Raw genomic sequence first — 21274 nt, 5'->3', positions numbered from 1 at the left:
ATTTTCTGCAATGATAATCTTTATTGGTTTAGCTTCAATGGCAATGAGTTCTTTGATTCAGATAATTTTCCATTTCTTCCACTCTGTTGACATTTCATCAGTTCAGAATCATCAGAAGTTGCTTAAAAACAATTTGGAAAAAGATTTTTTTCAGAAATACCATTTAACATGTGGGCACAATGCACAATTTAAAAACTTGCATTTATGTGGTGCCTGTCTTAACTCCAAGCCAATTCAAATTACTGAGGCCCCAGTGAAATCCTGTCAAGGTGAAGCCACTGTTGAAGATTCAGCAACTAATGAATTCCAGTAAGAATGAAGAACCCAAAATAGGAGCAGGTCATTTGGCCTCTCCAGCCTGTCCTATTACTACAAGGTTGATCCACCCCGGGCTTCATCTCCCCAGGTCTCCCTGATCCTTTAAAAAAATGATTATCTACACTCAGTGGCCAATTTATTAGGTACACCTGTTCAGCTTGTTAACACAATAATCTAATCAGCCAATCATAAGGCAGCAATTCAAAGCATAAAAGAATGCAGACATGGTCAAGAGGTTCAGATGTTGTTCAGACCAAACATCAGACTGGGGAAGAAATGTGATCTAAATGACTTTGACCATGGATTGATTGCTGGTGCCAGATGGGGCGGTTTCAGTATCTCAGAAACTGCTGATCTCCTGGGATTTTCACGCACAACAGTCTCTAGATCAGGGGTTCCCATGGACCCCTCGGTTAAGGGTAAGGTCCATGGCATAAAAAAGGTTGCTCTAGAGTTTACAGAAAATGGTGTAAAAAAAAACAAAATTAAAAATATATGGTCCAAAGCTCTGAGTCCATGGACGTTGCAGCAGTCTGTAGCTGAACACAATACAGCTTGTCATGGGCTGACCAAACACTGGGGGCAGCACTCCAACGCCTCATGGTGGAGCATGCTAACTCCAACGCCTCTCTCCATGGCTGTAAACAAGTGACACCGCAGAAGCATGCAGACTTGGTGAAAAGGTTCAGTTGTTGTTCAGATCAAACATCAGAATGGGGAAGAAATCAGATCTAAGTCACTTTGACCATGGAATGATTGCTGGTGCCAGATAGGGTGGTTTGAGTAGCTCAGAAAATACTAATTTCCTGAGATGTTCATGCACAAAAGTCTCTAAAGTTTACAGAGAATGCTGTGCAAAACAAAAAAAAAAAATCCAGTGAGCAGCAGTGTGGGCAAAAATGCCTGGTCAATGAGAGAGGTTAGAGCAGAATGGTCAGAGTGGTTCTAGCTGACAGGAAGGTGACAGTAACTCAAATAGCCACGTGTTACAACAGTGGTGTGCAGAGGAACATCTCTGAATGTGCAACACACCAAACCTGGAAGTGGATAGACTACAGCAGCAGAAGACCGCACCGGTTCCACTCTTGTACCTAATAAAGTGGCCACTCAGTCCATAACCACTTGTAATGAACAAGTCTCCACAAACACTCATGTAGAGAATTGCAGAGATTCATCACTCTCTGTGTGAAATGACCACCCCCTAATGCTGCAGCTATGTCCTGTCAGTGGAGACTGCCCCACTGGTGGAAATATATCCACATCTGATTCAGGATTTTGATTTGAAATATCAACCACCATCTACATTGCCTGACCTACTGTGTTTCTCCAGTGGTTTGATTATAATTCTAGATTCCAGCGTCTGCAATATCTTGTGTCTCTGCATTGCCCCCGTCGCATCCCCTTTGGAGTATGTTGTAATAATATCACCCCTTATTCTTCTAAATTCTGAAAGAGAACTCCTGGAGGAGGCAGCAATGAGAAAGTTGGGCACATACTTTATTTGAAGTATGGGACCAATATTGACCTCCAACCACCAGGGGACCTCACTTGCTCTTGTTTAATATGGAGGCAAAGGGCGATGGCGTATGCGAGACTGAGATGGTGCAGTAGGGAGGTTGGGGGAGGGATGCATCAGTTTAACATTTCATTTTACAGGGGTTCCTGCTCCAGACTGGCTTTTCCTATACACTGCTGTTGGAATATTGGATTTTTCCACATCCCAAAGAGCATGGTAGTCCTTTGGCCATGTAGTCTGTGTTGACCTGTTTTACTTCCTAGACCCATCTACCTGCACCTGGACCATAGATCCTCAGACCCCTCTCATTTATGTACCTATCCAAGCTTCTCTTAAATGTTGCAATCAAACCCACATTCACCTTTTCCTCCAGCAGCTCATTCCACACTTCTACCCACCTCTGAATGAAGAAGATCCCCCTCAAGTTCCCCTTAAGTACTTCACCTTTCATCCTTAAACTACAACCTAGCATTTTAGTCTTGCCCAACCTCAAAAGAAAAAGCCTGCATGTATTTATCTGTATTCCTCATAATTTTGGATATCCCTATAAAATCCGACCTCATTCTCCTGTGCTCTACCGAATAAATTCCTAACCTATTCAACTTTTCCCTATAGCTCAGGTCCACAAGACCTGGCAACATCCTGGTAAATTTTCTCTGCATATGTTCAAGCTTATTAATATCTTTTCTGTACATAGGTGACTAAAACTGCACACAATACTCCACATTCAGTCTCTCAAACATCTTATACAACTTCAACATTACATCCCAACTCCTGTACTGAATGCCCTGTTGTATGAATGCCAATGTGCCAAAGGCTTTCTTTATGACCTTATATACTTGTGACGCCACTTTCAACGTATAATGGACTTGTATCCCCAGATCCATTTGTTCTATCACACACCTCAGTGCCCTATGCTCATTGTGTTAAGACCTTTCCTGGTTTGTCCTGCCACAGTGCAACACCTCGCACTTGTCTGCGTTAAATTCCATCCGCCATTTGTCAGCCCCTTTTCCAGCTGGTCCAGGTCCTGCTGCAAACTTTGATAGCCTTTCTCACTGTCCACAATATCCCCAATCTTGCCATTGTAAATCCTGCAAATTATCATCATTATGTAGCATATCATATGTCATGGGTGATCATGGTCTTTCCATGACCATGATTGTTCTTCGCAAATTTTTCTACAGAAGTGGTTTGCTTTTGCCTTCTGGACAGAGTCTTTACAAAGCAGGTGACCCCAGCCATTATCAATACTCTTCAGAGATTGTCTGCCTGACGTCAGTGGTCACATAGCCAGGACTTGTGATATGCACCGGCTGCACCCATGGCTTCACATGACCCCGAACAGGGGGGCTAAGCAGGTGCTAATCATTGCCCAAGGGTGACCTGCAGGCTAGCGGAGGGAAGGAGCACCTTACCTCTCCTTTGGTAGAGATGTATCTCCATCCAGCCACCCAAAAGTCTCAGCCTACCTTTATAACTCAAGTCCTCCAGTCCCAGTAATGCCCTTGTGAATCTTTTCTGCTTTCTCTCCAGCTTAATGACATCTTTACTATCATGGGGCAACCAGAAACACACTGTCTCACCAACGTCTTGCTCAGCTGCAACGTGACCTCCCAACTTCTGCATTCCACACGGTTCCTGGATGAGGTCACAGTCTAAAACACTGGTCCTTTAGTTTCCTCCCCTGGGCTGACGATTAGATAGTGCCAGAACTTTCCTAATCCTAATGCCACAGATTCAGAGAGGCACTCAGGTCAGAAAACTGTTGGGCCTATGCTACACTCACCTGATTTCCAGAGCACTGTGTCTGGCTTGGCAGAGAGCTGCGGAGGCTTGGTCTGCCGAAGACCTGGGAGGCAGAGGGGGTGTTGTGGGGAATGGGGTGGAGGGTACGGTCTACTAATACCTCTTGCGTTGTCTGCGGTGCCTGGGTGGAGCTACCAGCTCATACTCTGCAACACAAGGTAAGACATCAGCAAGACCATCTCTGTCTAATCCCTGACGAAGCTTCCTCCTGCCTCTCTGGACAGTAAAACTCTGATAATCCGTCACACTCTGGGATGTGGTACTCGCAAATAGCAGATTTTCTCCACTGCTGGACATTATTCCAATACATCAGTTTTAATTTTGATGTCACTCAAAATCAAAAGTGACCCCGCTAACTTTAAAGGGAAAGAAAGAAATGGGGTCGCGGTGGGTTTAAAGGGAGCAGGAGCTAAGGTTCTGGAGGGCTTAAAGAGTGCAGGGAACAGGGTCCTAGTGGGTCTTAAGGAAATGGGAGAAGGGGGACCAGTGGGTTTAAATGAAGTGAGGAATAGGGTCCCAGTGGGTTTAAAGGGAACAGGATACGGGGTCCCAGCGGGTTTAAAGGGGGTGGGAGACAGGGTCCCAGTGGTTCAAAGGGAGTGGAAATGGGGTCCCAGTAGGTTTAAAGGGAGCAGGAGACAGGATACTGGTGGGCTTAAAGGGAGTGGGAGATGGGGTCCTAGTGGATTTAAAGGGACCGGGAGATGGATCCTGTTGGGTTTCAAGGGAATGGGAGCCAAAGTCCCGGAGGGTGTAAAAAGAGTGGGAGATGGGGTCCCGGCGGGTTTCAAGGGAGCGAGAGATGGGGTCTCAGTGGATTTCAAAGGAGTGGAAAACAGGATATAAAGGGACTGGGAGACAGGGTCCCAGAGGGTTTAGACGGAGCAGGAGCAAAGGTCCTGGAGGGTTTAAAGGGAGCAGGAGACGGGGTCCCGGCAGGTTTAGAGGAGTGAAAAACGGGTTCCTTTTGGGTATAAAGGGAGCAGGAGACGGGGTTCCGGAGGGTTTAAAGGGAGTGGGAGACGGGGTCCTGGCGGGTTTAAAGGCAGCAGCAGGCGGGGTCCTGGTGGATTTCAAGGAAGTGGGAGATGGGGTCCCGGCAGGTTTAAAAGAAGCGGGACATAGGGTCCCAGCAGGTTTAAAGGAGTGGAAAACGGGCTCCCGTTGGGTATAAAGGGAGTGGGAGATGGGGTCCCAGAGGGTTTAAACGGAGCAGGAACCAAGGTCCCAGTGAATGTAAAGGAAGTCTGGGACACGGGGTCCTGGTAAGTGGGAAGAGAGTGCAGGACTTGGAGCCTCCGACAGTTCAAATAATACCATACTACTGGAATTTCAAATCAGTTGGACAGTGAATTATTGGCATTTTACAGAAAAAATGTATCAGGACACACCACCATGAAGTCCTTTCTGCCCACCCCCATGCTCCCTGTCCAGCTGGAGTGCCCATTAGCAAAGGTACAGAACCAAAAGAGGCCATTCGGCCCTGTCCTAGGCTCTTCCAGCTCTGCTGCCCTGCCCCACAACATTAATTCGATTTTATTCACTCCCTACTCTCCTCAAAGATTCTCCCACCAAAACCACACTCTCGAGGGGGAACTTACAGCAGGCAATTCACTTAAGTGGATGTGGGAAGAAACGGGAGCATCTGGGGAAACCCACGTGGCCGCAGAGAGTATGTGGACATAACTCTACAGAGAGAACATGCAACCTCCACATGAAGCTCTCGAACCCGAGTCTCTGGCGTGATGTGACAGCAGCTCTACCCCCTGCACCACTGAGGACCTCAGAATCATGATCCATCCACTGGCCTGGCAGGTCACAAACTCAGAAAATGCCCCAGGCCACGTAAGGTGTGCAAACTCTCCATCGCTAAGCAGCGCGAAAAGAAAAACGAACAACTTTGATGATCCCACCTCTGATAGGCTCCTGGTCCAGTTGGAGATTCCGCACAAGGCAGCACTCTGAAAATTGCACGTTACTGTGTTCTTTGCCGGTAAACCAATTAATGATCGTTCTGAGGGGACCTTTCACATAAGCTAAACCAACTAAGATGCCTGCCAGATGGCCAACAAACGAAGATCTGGGCAGAAAAGAGAAAAGAGTCTGTACAGTTAGTTCATTTGTAACAATTCCAGTACCAGTCTAGATCAGAACAATTCAATGCTCTGCAGATATTAAATTCAGAGACAGTAAGTACACCGTGTAGTATATGGTAAAGGACTTGAGAGTAATGTTGTTAGTAGACATATAGAGACAGACCCATTCCCCTGAGCCCATCAGTCCTATACCCTGGTGTTATACAGTGACAGACCCATCCCCACCCGTACTGTACCAAGGTGTTATACAGTGACAACAAATCCCTATGGATACTGTACCCCGGTGTTATACAGAAACAGACCCATCCCCACCCATACCATACCCAGGTGTTATACAGTGACAGACCCATCCCCACCGGTACTGTACCCCGGTGTTGTACAGTGACAGACCCGTCCCCACCAGTACCATACCCCGGTGTTATACAGTGACAGACCCATCCCCACCGGTACTGTACCCCAGTGTTACACAGTGACAGACCCATCCCCACCCATACCATACCCAGGTGTTATACAGTGACAGACCCATCCCCACCGGTACTGTACCCCAGGGTTATACAGTGACAGACCCATCCTCACCGGTACTGTACCCCAGTGTTATACAGTGACAGACCCATCCCCACCGGTACCGTACCCCAGTGTTATACAGTGACAGACCCGTCCCCACTGGTACTGTACCCCAGTGTTATACAGTGACAGACCCATCCTCACCGGTACCATACCCCAGTGTTATACAGTGACAGACCCATCCCCACCAGTACTGTACCCTGGTGTTATACAGTGACAGACCCGTCCCCACTGGTACTGTACCCTAGTGTTATACAGTGACAGACCCATCCCCAGTGGTACCATACCCCAGTGTTATGCAGTGACAGACCCATCCCCACTGGTACTGTACCCCAGTGTTATACAGTCACAGACCCATCCCCACCGGTACTGTACCCCAGTGTTATACAGTGACAGACCCGTCCCCACTGGTACTGTACCCCAGTGTTATACAGTGACAGACCCATCCTCACCAGTACCATACCCCAGTGTTATACAGTGACAGACCCATCCTCACCGGTACCATACCCCAGTGTTATACAGTGACAGACCCATCCCCACTGGTACTGTACCCTGGTGTTATACAGTGACAGACCCAACCTCACCGGTACTGTACCCTGGTGTTATACAGTGACAGACCCAACCTCACCGGTACTGTACCTCAGTGTTATACAGTGACAGACCCGTCCCCACTGGTACTGTACCCTGGTGTTATACAGTGACAGACCCATCCCCACTGGTACTGTACCCTGGTGTTATACAGTGACAGACCCAACCTCACCGGTACCATACCCCAGTGTTATACAGTGTTACTCAGTGTTAATCTATCTGTCCACATTCTCACTTCCCCTTCTGTGCCAGTTCCCCATCACCTGCATTCCACCAATCTTCAAAAAGTTCCCGTCTTTTTATTTACATCTCCCTGTGTTCCGGCCTCCACAGCTCCCAGGGTGTGGAGTATCCCAGCGATTCAGAGGTTCCTGCACACCTCAGTGATAAAAGTCCCCTTCCGTAACTTTGTCCCCACCTTCGAGAATCTCCCACTGAATAAAATATCTCCACATCCCCTCAGGGTCTGAGATGTTTCAGTCAGAATGTTTCTCATTCTCCTAAACATTAAGAAATGACCCAATTTCCTTTGATACTGGAGATGGGACAGGGGTCTCTTTCCATGTTTGACCCAGTAAATTTCCCTTGGACCGTCTCCAGTGCCAGAGTGTCCTGACTTACAGGACAGGATGAAACATGTGCCCAGCACTCCAGGTGTGACCTCTTAACAAGCTGCATCTCCGCTTGGTCCGGAAACTGCACTGCAGTGGACAGGAAGGCTTCACACCGGGTCGTCACATCACCATCAAGGACATGCTGTATATACTGAACAGTGCTAGAAAAGGGCCAGTAACATCATAAAGGATCCTACCCTGCTCATGTCCCACTCCCATCAGGAAGGAGGCTCTGAGGCATCTACGCCAGGACCAGACTCAAAAACAGTTACTTTCCCTAATCAGTGAGGCTGATCAACACCTCCACCCACCAACCCACCCCAGCACACATCCAAGCACCACTGCTTTACCATTTCCTGTCAGAGTCACAGACATTCCTGTGCCCCATGTCACTTTATGGACATACAATCAATCTATATAGATAAACTATCTTACATATTTGTATTTATTGTGTTTTTTATTGTTGTGTTCTTTACCTCATTGTTTTTTTTGTGCTGCGTCAGATCCGGAGTAACAATTATTTTGCTCTCCAGACACTTGTGGACAGGAAATGACATTCTTGAATCCTACCGTATCTCTGAACTCCAACGCCCTTGCGATAAAGGCCAATGTACCACTTGCCTTGTTTCCTACCTGTTGAACTTGCCTGCTGGCCTGTGATTTATGCACCATAACAGCTAGATCCCTCATAACATCACTGAGCTCCAGGCTTTCCCCTTTAGATAATAATAATATTCCTCCCATTGGCTCCTCTCCCCATCTCCCTCCTCCTGTCCCATACCTTCCCACCATCACTTGTGTTATGTTGGTCTCTATACCAAAATCGTTACAGTCATAGAGACATCATCATCATCATCATCATGTCCCATGTCATGTGACGTGGGTGATCATGTGCTTTCCATGACCGTGATTGCTCTTGGCAAATTTTTCTACAGAAGTGGTTTGCCATTGCCTCCTTCTGGGCAGTGTCTTTACGAGATGGGTGACCCCAGCCATTATCAATACTCTTGAGAGATTGTCTGCCTGGCGTCAGTGGTCACATAACCAGGACTTGTGATATGCACCGGCTGCTCATACACCATCCACCACCTGCTCCCATGGGTTCACGTGACCCTGATCGGGGGTCTAAGCAGGTGCTACACCTTGCCCAAGGGTGACCTGCAGGCTAGCAGAGGGAAGGAGCACCTTACATCTCCTTTGGCAGAGATGCATCTCCACCCCTCCATTCACCATAGAGAGATAGAAAGCACAAACAGGCCCTTCAGCCCATTGAATCCATGCTGACCATTAACCACTCATTTACACCAATCACGGTTTATATTCTCCCCACATTCCCATCAACTTCCCCACTCCCCACCCCCCACCCTCAGATGCGACCCTCGCCCTCACACACTAGGGGGACAATTCACATTGGTCGATCAACCCACCCACTCTGCACATCGTTGGGAGGCAGGAGGAAATCAGGTCACCAGGGGGAAAGCTCATGCAGTCACAGGAAGAACATGCAAACTGCACACATGCACATGCACACTCAGTGCCAGAGGTGGGGATCGAACCAGAGTCTCTGGAGCTGGGAGGCAATGGCTGTTCCTGCCGTGGCACTCATCACTCCTCCAGTTCTGGGTCTCCTGAGATCTTCTCCACCTCCCACCTCCCAGCAATGTCCTCCCGTCCTCCACCCCAACTCACACATCCCGGTCAATCCCACCTCCCAGCAACGTCCTGTCCTCACACGTGTGTGTAACCCACATCCCAGTCACTCAGGGTGACACTTTACCTTGGAGAGAGTAAGTGGATCAAGGCGAGCTCTGCCCAGCAAGCGTCTCGTTTCTTGATCTGGAATGGCCCTGGGATGTTTCCGTCTGCACAGTGGCCATTATTAATCACCTTTAGAGCAAAAAGGATTCCTGTTGGAGAAACAAGAGGAGGCCAATGAAACAGTTGCTGGGCATTCCCTCTTCTCCCCTCTCCCAAAGGGCAGAAGGTACAAAAGCCTGATAGCCTGTACCACCGGTCTCAGGGACAGGTTCTGTCACACTCTCTCTGAGGACCTCCACTGGTTGGGGTCGACCATGGATGTTCCCTATGAGAGGGGCAAACCAGGGCAGTACGATATGGAGAGCAAGCTGTTACCCATGCAACAGGCTCCCCCCTCCACACAGCTGATGAATCCAAAGCTACGGCAAAGACCGAGAGAGTTTGGAACCAGCGGATTCGCAGGAGTTGCCAGTCAATGTTGAACTCAACCTGCTTTCGGGACTCCAGCTCCAGAATTTTTCCTCAGGGTTTACTCCTGAAACCCTTCCTATGAGTGGGTATAGCAGTGGAGGTTTGAGATCAGGGTTTTTCTTCTCCTTGGTGAGCTGCCAACCACAGTTGAAGAGCCCCACCTGCCCAAAGAAATTGGGTTTAAGGCGCCGGTAATCCGTGTTTGCCTCTCCTCTTGTCAGTTGAAACGGTTCCACTGGGCTTGGTAGCTAAGCCGCATGTGAAGGCCAGGAGTTGGACTTGGTGGTCAGAGGCTGTCTGAGGTGCTCCCCATTGGGAGCGTTTAATGGGTAGTGGGAGCTTGTCCCCACTACCTCCCCCAGGTTATAACAACCTGAATGAACCCACTACCCCACTATTAGAAGAGTACAATAAGATAGACTCTTGACCTCGCAATCTACTTGGTTATGGACATTGTATACTGTTCGTTCTCTGTCACTTTAACACTCAGTTCTGTTACTGCTTTTCCCTTGTGCTACCTCAACATACTGATGTGAGGAACGGTCTGTATGGACAGCATATTTATTCCCCTCCACAGATGCTGCCTGACCTGCTGAGTTACTCCACTATTTTGTGTGTGTTGTTCAAGAATCTCTTGTGGACCTTGGTTCATGTGAAAAATATTGACTGATTTATCAATTGACCAATTTTAATCCGTTTCTTGATTATTGAATTTCTATTGAGGTGGAGTGTGTTTCCACAGAGTCCAAGTTATTCTCTATTGGAAAACAGGCCCTTTGGCCCATCAAGTCTGTGCCAACCATCACCAACTTCTCTACACCAATCTCATGTCATTGTCCCCACATTCCTATCAATTCCCCCCAGATTCCACCCCTCTCCCACACACTAAGGGAGGGCAATTCACGGCAGTTGATTAACCTATTGACCCTGCACGTCACTCAGATGTGGGAAGGAACTGGTGTACCCATGGACCAAGGGGAAACTCACGCAGTCGGGGGAGAAGGTGCAAAATGCGCACACGCATGATCTCACACACACACACACGCACGCACACACTCACTCTATCTCTATCCCACTGTCTCTCTCTTCTTTCTTCCCTCTCTCCCCTCCTCCCTCTGCTTCCCTCTGTCTCTCTATCTTCCCCTCCCTTTTTCCCATTCTTTCCCTCTTTCTCTGTCTCTCCCTCTTTCTCTATCCCACTGTCTCCTTCTCTCTCTCCTTCCCTGCCCCCAGCCTCTCTTCCTCTGTCTCTAGCATTTCCTCTCTCCCCCTACTTGTCCTCCCCCCTCCTAACCCTCCCCAAACACCACCCAACCCCGTGATTTCCTGGATACCCATTGTACCCTCCTCCCCTCAACACCGCCCCCCCGCCACCGGTCCCGGGTCAACGGTCACGGTCACCAGCCCACACCAGTATCCTTGTACACTCTGGCCCGTACCACCTGAGAATCCCACAGCATAGTCCGTGTTTTCCCAGATACCCATTGTATCCGGCCCGTACCACCTGAGAATCCCACAGCATAGTCCGTGTTTTCCCAGATACCCATTGTATCCGTCCCCCCCCCCCCCAAGTCCCCAGGTCAATGGTCACGGTCACCAGCCCACACCGATGTCCTTGTACACTTGGGCCCGTTCCACCCGAGAATCCCACAGCATAGTCCGCGTTTTCCCAGATACCCATTGTATCCGTCCCCTCCCAGACCCCGGGTTAACTGTCACGGTCACCAGCCCACACCAGTGTACCTATATGCCCACACTACCTGAGAATCCCACAGCGCAGTCTGCATTGAAGGTTTCGTTGAGCAGGTGGGAGAGGCCGGCCTTTATGGACAGGTAGATGAGGCCGGTCAGCAGGCCGAAGACGCAGACGGAGATCATAAAACGGGCGCTGCCAATCCGCCGCTCCAGCCGGCTGCCCTTCCACACCAGCGAGGCCATGTTGAAGCCCAGGTGATCGATATCGATGTGATGCAGGGGGGCGAGCAGCAGCCGCTGCCACTCACACATGTAGACCGTGGTGGTGACGCTGAGGCAGACTTCGCCCACGCTGAGCTCCGGCGCCAGGAAGATGAACATGTTGAGAATGATGAGAGCGAGGGTGGCGGGAGGGATTCCTTTGGTTTCAATGAAGAGCAGGATGAGGAAGATGATGTAGCTGCCCAGAAATTCCTCCATCGGTCATTTCCTGGAGAGCTGCTCTGTCCTCCTGGTGCTGAGTACTTTCCTCCCCGTGCCTTTTGCAGTCCCTGCAACACCAAGAGATCAGCGGAGGCTAAGTAAGGTGACAAAGACAATCGAGAAATTCAAGTTCCTAGGAGCGAACATCATCAATAACCTGTCCTGGCTGTACCACAGCCAGAAAAGTTCCCAGTTCCTCCTGTGCTCATTCTAATATTTGTTTAGCTGGGGTTCCCAACCGTTTTTATGCCACGGACCTTTACCGTTAACCGAGGGGTCCGTGGACCCCAGATTGGGAGCCCCTGGTTTACAGATGCAACGTGGTATCAGGCCCTTTGAGCTCTTACCGCTCAATTCAGCAGGACCAGCCAGGGTGAACGGTAGGGCACTGAGGAGTGTGGCGGATCAAAGGGATCTGGGAATTCAGGTACATAACTCATTGAAAGTGGCATCACAGGTAGATAGGGGCAAAAATAAAGCTTTTGGAACATTGGCCTTCATAAACTAAAGTACTGAGAAAAGGAGATGAGATGTTGTGTTGAAGTTGTATTAGACACAGGTGAGGCCTAATTTGAAGTATTGTGTGTCACCTACCTCCAGGAAAGATGTAAAGGTTGAAAGAGTACAGAGAAAATTTACAAGGATGTTGCCGGGTCTGGAGGACCTCAGTTATAAGGAAAGATTGAAAAGTTAGGACTTTATTCTTTGGAATGTAGAAGGTTGAGGGAAGATTTAATAGCGATATACAAAATTATGGGGAGTATAGATAGGGTAGAAGCAAGTAGGCTTTTTCTACTGAGGTTGGGTGGGACTACAACTGGAAGTCAGGGGTTAAGGGTGAAAGGTGAAAAGTTTAAAAGAAACGTAAGGGAAACTTCTTCACTCAGAGGGTGGTGAGAGTGTGGAATGAGCTGCCAGCACAAGTGGTGCTTGCGAACTTGATTTGAATGTTTAAGAAAAGTGAAGATAGGTACATGGATGGGAGGGATATGGAAGGCTATGGTCCTGTTGCAGGTCGATTGGAGTAGGCAGTTTAAATGGTTTAGCATGGACTAGATGGGCCGATGGGCCTGTTCCAGTGCTGTACTTTTCTATGACGCTATACAGTGTGTTATCAGGCCTGATTGGCCCAACCATCCAGACATATCATTGTGTACACAAATATTTTGGGGTAGTGTAAAGCAAACCAGAATGCAGAATAGAGTGTTACAGTTACAGAGAGAGTGCAGTGCAGGATGACAGTAAGCTGCAAGGGTCATGATGAAGTAGACCAGGAGATCAAGACTTCATTTTTTTATGTATTCGTTTGTTTTGTGCCATGTCGGATGACATGGGCGACCATGATTGTTCTTGGGAATTTTTTCCTGTGAAGTGGTTTGCCATTGTCACCTTCTGGGCAGTGTCTTCACAAGACAGGTGATCCCAGCCACTATCAATACTCCTCAGAGATTGTCTGCCTGGTATCAGTGGCCACGTCACCAGGGCTTAGGATATACAACCATCCACGACCTGCTCCCATGGTTTCACCTGACCCTGATTGGTGGCGGGGGGAGGTGAGGCTGAGCAGGGTGCTTGCCCAAGGGTGACTTGCAGACTATTAAATAGACCTTTTGTATGATAAAATGAAATGTCTGATAATAGCAGGATAGAAGCTGCCCTTCAGCCTGGTGGTACATATTATCAGGCTTTTGTATCTTCTGCCCGATAGGAAAGGGGAGAAGAGATATGGCTCTACCAAAGGAGCTCCTTCCCTCTGTTAGTCTGAAAGTGCTGTCTCTCTGCACTGCACTTCCTCTGTAACTGTAACGATTAAAGATTAGCTTTATTTGTCAGAGGGGCTTCGAAACCTTAGGTTCCTTCAGGTTGTTCTAGCTGGTGGTGGTAATGGGGATAAGCTCCCACTCCCTATTAAATGCTCCCAGTAGCGAGCACCTCAAATAGCCTCTGACAACCAAGTCCAGCTCCTGGCTGTCACGTGTGGCTTAGCCTGGAGGAGCCATTTCTACTGACAAGAGTAGGGGCCAAGGCAGGTTACTACCACCTTAAAATCAGTCGCTTCGGGCAGATGGGGCTCATCAGCCTTGGTTGACAGCTCACCTGGGAGAAGAAAAACTCTGATCTCAAACCTCTGCTGCCTTGTGGCTCGACCCACTCATGGGAAAGGCTTCGGGATTCAACCCTGAGGGAAAATCGAGCTGGAGTCCCTAAGGCAGTCTTAGATTGAGTTCAACTTCAGTGATGCCACTGGTGCCAAACTGTATCAGTCTCTGCCATTCCTTTGGGCTCATCAGATGTGTGGAGAGGGGGAGATTGCTACATGGGCAACAGCTTGCTCTCCATATCTTCATAAGAATTAGGCCAAGTCTGCTCCACCATTTCATCATAGCTGGTCTATTTTCCCTTACAGCCCCAATCTCCTGCCTACTCCCTGTAAACTTTCATGCCCAGACTAATTAAGAATCTATCAACCTCTGCCTTAAGTATGTCCAATGACTTGACCTCCACAGCTGCCAGTGGTAACAAATTCCACAGATGAAGGTAGGGCAGTGGATGTAGTGTATATGGATTTCAGTAAGGCATGTGATAAAGTTCCCCATGCAAGGCTCTTTCAGTAGGTAATGAGGCATGGGATCCAAGGAGACCTTGTTTTGTGGATCCAGAATTGGCTTGCCCACAGAAGACAAAGGGTGGCTGCAGATGGTTTGTATTCTGCATGGAGGTCAGTGACGAGTGGTGGTTCATGGGAATCTGTTCTGGGACCCTCCTGTTTGTGATTTTTATAAATGACCTGGATGAGGAAGTAGAAGGGTGGGTTAGTAAATTTGCTGATGACACAAAAGTTGGGGCTATTGTGGATAGTGTGGAGGGTTGTCAGAGGTTACAGCGTGACATCGATGGGATGCAGAACTGGGCTGAGAAGTGGCAGATGGAGTTCAACTCAGATAAGTGTGAAGTGGTTCATTTCGGTAGGTCAAATTTGAAAAAAGAATATAATATTAATGGTAAGACTCTTGGCAGTGTGGAGGATCAGAGAGATCTTGGGGTCCATGTCCATAGGACACAAAGCTGTTGCACAGGTTGACAGTGTTGTTAAAAAGGCATATGGTGTGATGGCCTTCATCAACCATGGGATTGAGTTCAAGAGCCGTGAGGTAATGTTACAGCTATACAAGTCTTTGGTCAGACCCCACTTGGAGTACTGTGTTCAGTTCTGGTCACCTCACTACAGGAAGGACGTGGATACTATAGAGAGAGTGCAGAGGAGATTTACAAGGATGTTGCCTGGATTGGAGAATATGCCTTATGAAAGTAGTTTGAGTGAACTTGGCCTTTTCTCCTTGGATCAATGGAGGATGAGAGGTGATCTGATATAGGTGTATAAGATGATGAAAGGCATTAATCATGTGGATAGTCAGAGGCTTGTTCCCAGGGCTGAAATGGCTAACACGAGGGGGCATAGTTTCAAGGTGCTTGGAAGTAGGTACAGAGGGTATGTCAGGGGTAAGTTTTTCACACAGAGAGTGGTGTGTGTGTGGAATGCACTGCCAGCGACGGTGGTGGAGACGGATACAACAGGGTCTTTTAAGAGACTCTTAGATAGGTACATGGAGCTTAGAGAAATAGAGGACTAGCCAGTAGGGAAATTCTAGGCAGTTTCTAGAGTTGGCTACATGACCGGCACAACATTGTGGGCTGAAGGTCCTGTAATGTGCTGTAAATTTCTATCCTATTCACCACTCTCTGGCTAAAGAAATTCTTCTACATCACCGCTCTAAATGGATATCTCTTTATCCTGAGGCTGTGTCCTCCGGTCTTGGACCGCACCGCCCCCCGCCCCCACCATAGGAAACATCCTCTCCACATCCACTTCATCGAGGCCTCGATAGGTTTCAATGAGATCCACCCTCATTCTTCTGAATTCCAGAGAGTAGAGGTCCAGAGCCATCAAACACTGCTCATATGATGAGCCTTTCAATCCCGGAAACCTCCTCTGAACCCTCTCCAATGTCAACACATCTTTCCTTAAGATAACTGGCCCAAAACTGCTCACAATACTCCAAGTGAGTCCTCACCAGTGCTTTATAAAGTCTCAACATTGCACCCTGACTGCCCTCGCTTATATATCCAGACAAATCGGATGCAGCGTCCATGGTTGACCCTGACCGCCGGGGCTCTCAACAGCATCAAAACATACAGTGAAACCTAGCATTTGCGCCAAAGACCCCACACAGTTCGAGGATGTGCTGCGGGCAGCCCGTGAGTGTCACTATTCTTCTGCTGCCAACACAGCATGTTCTTAACTTCGTATCCCACACGCTTTCAGGAGCTGGGAAGCAAACCGGAGTACCTGCAGGAAACCCACATGGTCATGGGAAAACACAAAAATTACTTGCAGACAGTGGCAAGAAATGGACCCCAATCGTTGTAAAGCATTATGCTAACCAGACGTTGCCATAGCGCCCCTTCTGAAAAACTCGATTCCGCAATGCCTTATTGCTTATCCAGTGTACGACCTCAATCTTCTGATTAGAACCAGAATCAGAATCAGGTTTAATACTACCGGCATATGTCGTGAAATTTGTCGTCTTTGTGGCAGCAGTACAATGAAATATATGATAATACATGAAAAAACTGTGAACTACAGTAAATTATATATATATTTACTGTAATTCACAATTATTTCTATATTATTATATATTGTATCGTATACATAGTGTGGTTGTGTGTGTATTTAGTTAAATTAAATAAATAGTGCAAAAATAGACATAAAAAAGTAGTGAGGTAGTGTTCATGGGTTCAATGTCCATTTAGGAATCGGGTGGCAGAGGGGAAGAAACTGTTCCTGAATCATTGAGTGTGTGCCTTCAGGCTCCTGTACCTCCTCCCTGATGGTAGCAATGAGAAGAGGGCATGTCCTGGGTGATGGGGGTCCTTAATGATGGATGCCTCCTTTCTGAGGCATTGCTCTTTGAAGATGCTCTGGATACGACAGCAGCTAGTGCCCATGATGGAGCTGACCGAATTTACAACTCTCTGCAGCTTTTTTCGATCCTCTGCAGTAACCAACTCCCCCCACCCCCAGTACCAGACAGTGATGCAGCCAGTTAGAATGCTTTCCATGGTACATCTGTAGAAATTAGCGAGTGGCTTTAGTAACATACTAAATCTCCTCAGATTCCGAATGAAATACAGCCTCTGTTGTGATTTCTTTGTAATTGTATCAGGTCCAGGTTAAATCCTCTGAGATGTTGACATGCAGGGATTTGAAAATGCTCACTCTCTCCACTTCTGATCCCTCTATGAGGACTGGTGTGTGTTCCCTCATCCTACCCTTTCTGAAGTCCGCAATCAGTTCTTTGGTCTTACTGACATTGAGTGCAAGGTTGTTATGAAATTATCTGTATGGACACCCCTGTCAAGCTGAAGGCACAAAAGCCAGGAAATACACAGCATCCAGGTAGGACAGCTTCTACCCCACTGTTATAAGACTATTGAATGCTCCCCTCGTAAGATAAGATGGACTCTTGACCTCACAAGTGATTTAGTGATTTGGTATGTCACCAAAGACACTCACAAGTTTACTGCAGAGAGCATTCTAACTGGCTGCATCCCCCCTCTCATATGGACAGGGTTGGGGAGTTGGTTACTGCACAGGATCAAAATAAGCTGCAGAGAGTTGTAAACTCATTCAGCTCCATCATGGGCGCCAGCCTCCGTAGTATCCAGGGCATCTTCAAGGAGCAATGCCTCAGAAAGGCAGCATCCATCATTAAGGACCCTCATCACCCAGGTCATGCCCTCTTCTCATTGCTACCATCAGGGAGGAGGTACCGGAGCCTGAAGGCTCACACTCAGTGATTCAGGAACAGCTTCTTCCACTCTGCCATCTGATTTCTGAATGGACACTGAACCCCTGAACACAACCTCACTACTTTTTTAGTTCTATTTTTCCATAAATTAATTTTACAATTTAATATATGTAGTTACTATAATTCACAGTATTTTTTCTATTATCATGTTTTGCATTGAGTTGCTGCTGCAAAGTTAACAAATTTCATGACGTATACTGGTGATATTAAACCTGAGTCTGATTACTTGCAGGTACAGACAACAGACAGAATATGAATTATACATGGACTGTACAAGGTAGTGAAGGGAAGACTGTGTCAGAGAGGTGCTCAGGGTCATATCCATGGTAGAGCAAGAGGCGGTCCATTGCTGAGGTTGGCTTAGAGTCAGGATTTTGACCATTTTCTGAACATAGCCATATCCGCTTGAAGTGTCCTCAAGTCCTCTTCACTATGATCTCCACCTTTTTGCGTGTCATGGAGTCATTAAGCATTACTGCCTTTCGGCCCATCTAGTACATATCAACCTGGTTTTCTGGCTAGTCCCGTCGATCTGTACCCAGACCATTTCTCTCCACAGCCCTCCCATCCACGTACTTCTCTTAAATGTTATAATTGAACCCACATCCACCTCTTCCATGCAGCTTGTTCACACTCGCACAAACTTCTGAGTGAAGAAGTTCCCCCTCAGGTTCCCTTAAACATTTCACCTTTCAACTATGACCTCTAGTACTAGTCTCATCCAAGCTGAGGAGGGAAGGCTATTCACACTATCTGTACCCCTTTTAATTCCTTATTCCTCCTTATCATCGCCCCTCATTTTCCTGCACTCTTGGGATTAAAGTCCTAACCTATGCAACCTTTCCCCACAACTCAGGTCCTCCTTGCAAATTTTCTCTGCACTCTTTCACGTCCACTGAAATCCTTCATGGGGGTAGGTGACCAGGACTGCATAGAGCAGTCGAAATTTGGCCCCACAAACTGGCTGGAGTGTTCACTGAGATCTTTAACCCCTTGCTTCAGCAGTCTGAGGTAACCAGCTGCTTCAAGCAGGGTTCGATTATACCGCTGTCTAAGAAGAACTTGTTAACCTGCCTTAATAACTATCATCCAGTAGCACTTGCATCCACTGTGATGAAGTGCTTTGAGAGGTTGGTGATGAAACATTTCAACTCCTGCCTGAGAAGTGACTTGGATCAACTCCATTTTACCTACTGGCACAACAGGTCCACAGCAGATACCTTTTCATTGGCTCTTCATTCAACACTGGAACATCTAGACAGTGAAGATGCATACATCAGTATGCTCTTTATCGACTACAGCTTGGCACTCAACACTATCATCCCCTCAAAATTAATCAATAAACTTCTAGACCTTAGCCTCAATACCTTTTTGTGTAATTGGTTCTTGGATTTCTTTGTGCGCAGACCCCAGACAGTTCGGACTGACAACAACATCTCCTCCATGATCTCCAACGACACAGGTGCACAAGTCTGCGTGCTTAGTCCCCTGGTCTACGTACTTTACACTTATGACTGTATAGCTAAGCACAGCTCTAATTCCATGTTTAAGTTTGCTGATAACACTACTGTCATTGGCTGAATCAAAGGTGGTGATAAATCAGTAAATAGGAAGGAGATTGAAAATCGGGCTACGTGATGCCACAACAACAACCTCTCACTCAATGTCAGCAAGACCAAAGAGCTGATTATTGACTTCAGGGGGAGGAAATCAGAAGTCCATGAGCCACTCCTTAATGGGGGATCAGAAGAGGAGAGTGTCAGTAACTTTAAATTCCTTGATGTTATAATTTCATAAGACTTGTCCTGGGCCCACCATGTAAGAGCAATTAAGAAGAAAGCACGTCAGCATCTCTACTTCCTAAGGAGTTTGCCAAGACTTAGCAAGAAAGGCTGTACTTGATCTGGTATTGGGGAATGAACCTGGTCAGGTGTCAGATTTCTCAGTGGCAGAGCATTTTGGAGATAGTGATCACAATTCTATATCCTTTACCATAGCATTGGAAAGGGATCGGGACAGACAAGTTAGGAAAGCATTTAATTGGAGTAAGGGGAAATGTGAAGCTATCAGGCAGGAACTTGGAAGCATAAATTGAGAACAGATGTTCTCAAGGAAATGTACGGAAGAAACATAGCAAATGTTCAGGGGATATTTACATGGTGTTCTGCATAGGTACCTTCCAATGAGACAGGGAAAGGATGGTAGGGTACAGGAACCGTGGTGTACAAAGGCTGTTGTAATTCTAGTCAAGAAGAAAAGAAGAATTTATGAAAAGTTCAAAAAGCTAGGTAATGATAGCAATCTAGAAGATTTATAAGGCTAGCCAGCAGGAAGGAGCTTAAAAAAGAAATTAGGAGAGCCAGAAGGGGCTCGGTGGACAGGATTAAGGAAAATCCCAAGGCATTCCACAAGTATGTGAAGAGCAAGAGGATAAGACATGACAGAATAGGACCAATCAAGAGTGACAGTGGAAAAGTGTGTATGGAACCGGAGGAGATAGCAGAGGTACTTAATGTATACTTTACTTCAGTATTCAATATTAAAAAGGATCTTGGCGATTGTAGGGATGACTTACAGTGGACTGAAAAGCTTGAGCATGTAGATATTAAGAAAGGATGTGCTGGAGCTTTTGGAAAGCATCAAGTTGGATAAGTCACCGGGACCGGACGAGATACACCCCAGGCTACTGTGGGAGGCGAGGCAGGAGATTGCTGAGCCTCTGGCGATTATCTTTGCATCATCGATGGGGACAGGAGAGGTTCTGGAGGATTGGAGGGCTGCAGATGTTGTTCCCTTATCCAAGAAAGGGAGTACAGATAGCCCAGGAAATTATACACCAGTGAGTCTTACTTCACTGGTTGGTAAGTTGATGGAGAAGATCCTGAAAGGCAGGATTTATGAACATTTGGAGAGGCATAATATGATTAGGAATAGTCAGCATGTCTTTGTCAAAGGCAGGTCATGCCTTACAAGCCTGACTGAATTTTTTGAGGATCTGACTAAACACATTGATGAAGGTAGAGCAGTAGATGTAGTGTATGTTGATTTCAGCAAGGCATTTGATAAGGTACCCCATGCAAGGCTTATTGAGAAAGTAAGGAGGCATGGGATCCAAGGGGACATTGCTTTCTGGATCCAGAACTGGCTTGCCCACAGGAGGGAAAGAGTGGTTGTAGATTGGTCATATTCTGCATAGAGGTCAGTGACTAGTGGTGTGCCTCAGAGATCTGTTCTAGGACCCCTACTCTTTGTGATTTTTATGTGACCTGGATGAGGAAATGGAGGGATGGGTTTGTAAATTTGCTGATGACACAAAGGCTGGAGGTGTTGTGGATAGTGTGGAGGGTTGTCAGAGGTTACAACGGGACATCGATAGGATGCAAAACTGGGCTGAGAAGTGGCAGATGGAGTTCAACCCAGATAAGTGTGAGGTGCAAACAACAGGAATTCTGCAGATGCTGGAAATTCAAGCAACACACATCAAAGTTCCTG

At 47.3% G+C, this 21274-nt stretch overlaps 1 protein-coding gene across 4 annotated transcripts in view; it reads right to left on the bottom strand.

Annotated features, from left to right (window-relative positions):
* Positions 1-21274, bottom strand: part of LOC134346272 (rhomboid-related protein 4-like) — a 44502-nt gene continuing 23228 nt past the window's right edge. For 3 of the 4 annotated variants that reach the window (XR_010017889.1, XR_010017890.1, XR_010017892.1), the window contains 5 exons: positions 11495-11980; positions 9283-9412; positions 5557-5723; positions 3624-3789; positions 1-121 (listed from right to left, as the gene is read on the bottom strand). Coding sequence is in view for 1 of the 4 variants with exons in the window: in XM_063047618.1 (XP_062903688.1) it covers positions 3737-3789; positions 5557-5723; positions 9283-9412; positions 11495-11909 (765 nt within the window). In the remaining 3 variants the exon portion in view is untranslated. Of the gene's footprint in view, positions 122-2887; positions 3790-5556; positions 5724-9282; positions 9413-11494; positions 11981-21274 lie in introns of those variants that run through there. The other variant, XM_063047618.1, reaches the window with a different exon arrangement.

The sequence above is a fragment of the Mobula hypostoma genome, chromosome 5, assembly GCF_963921235.1.
Source record: "Mobula hypostoma chromosome 5, sMobHyp1.1, whole genome shotgun sequence".
In the NCBI taxonomy this organism is placed as follows: Eukaryota; Metazoa; Chordata; class Chondrichthyes; order Myliobatiformes; family Myliobatidae; genus Mobula; species Mobula hypostoma.
The sequence above is the reverse complement of the archived record's forward strand: the minus strand, read 5'-3'. Positions and strand labels throughout refer to the sequence as shown.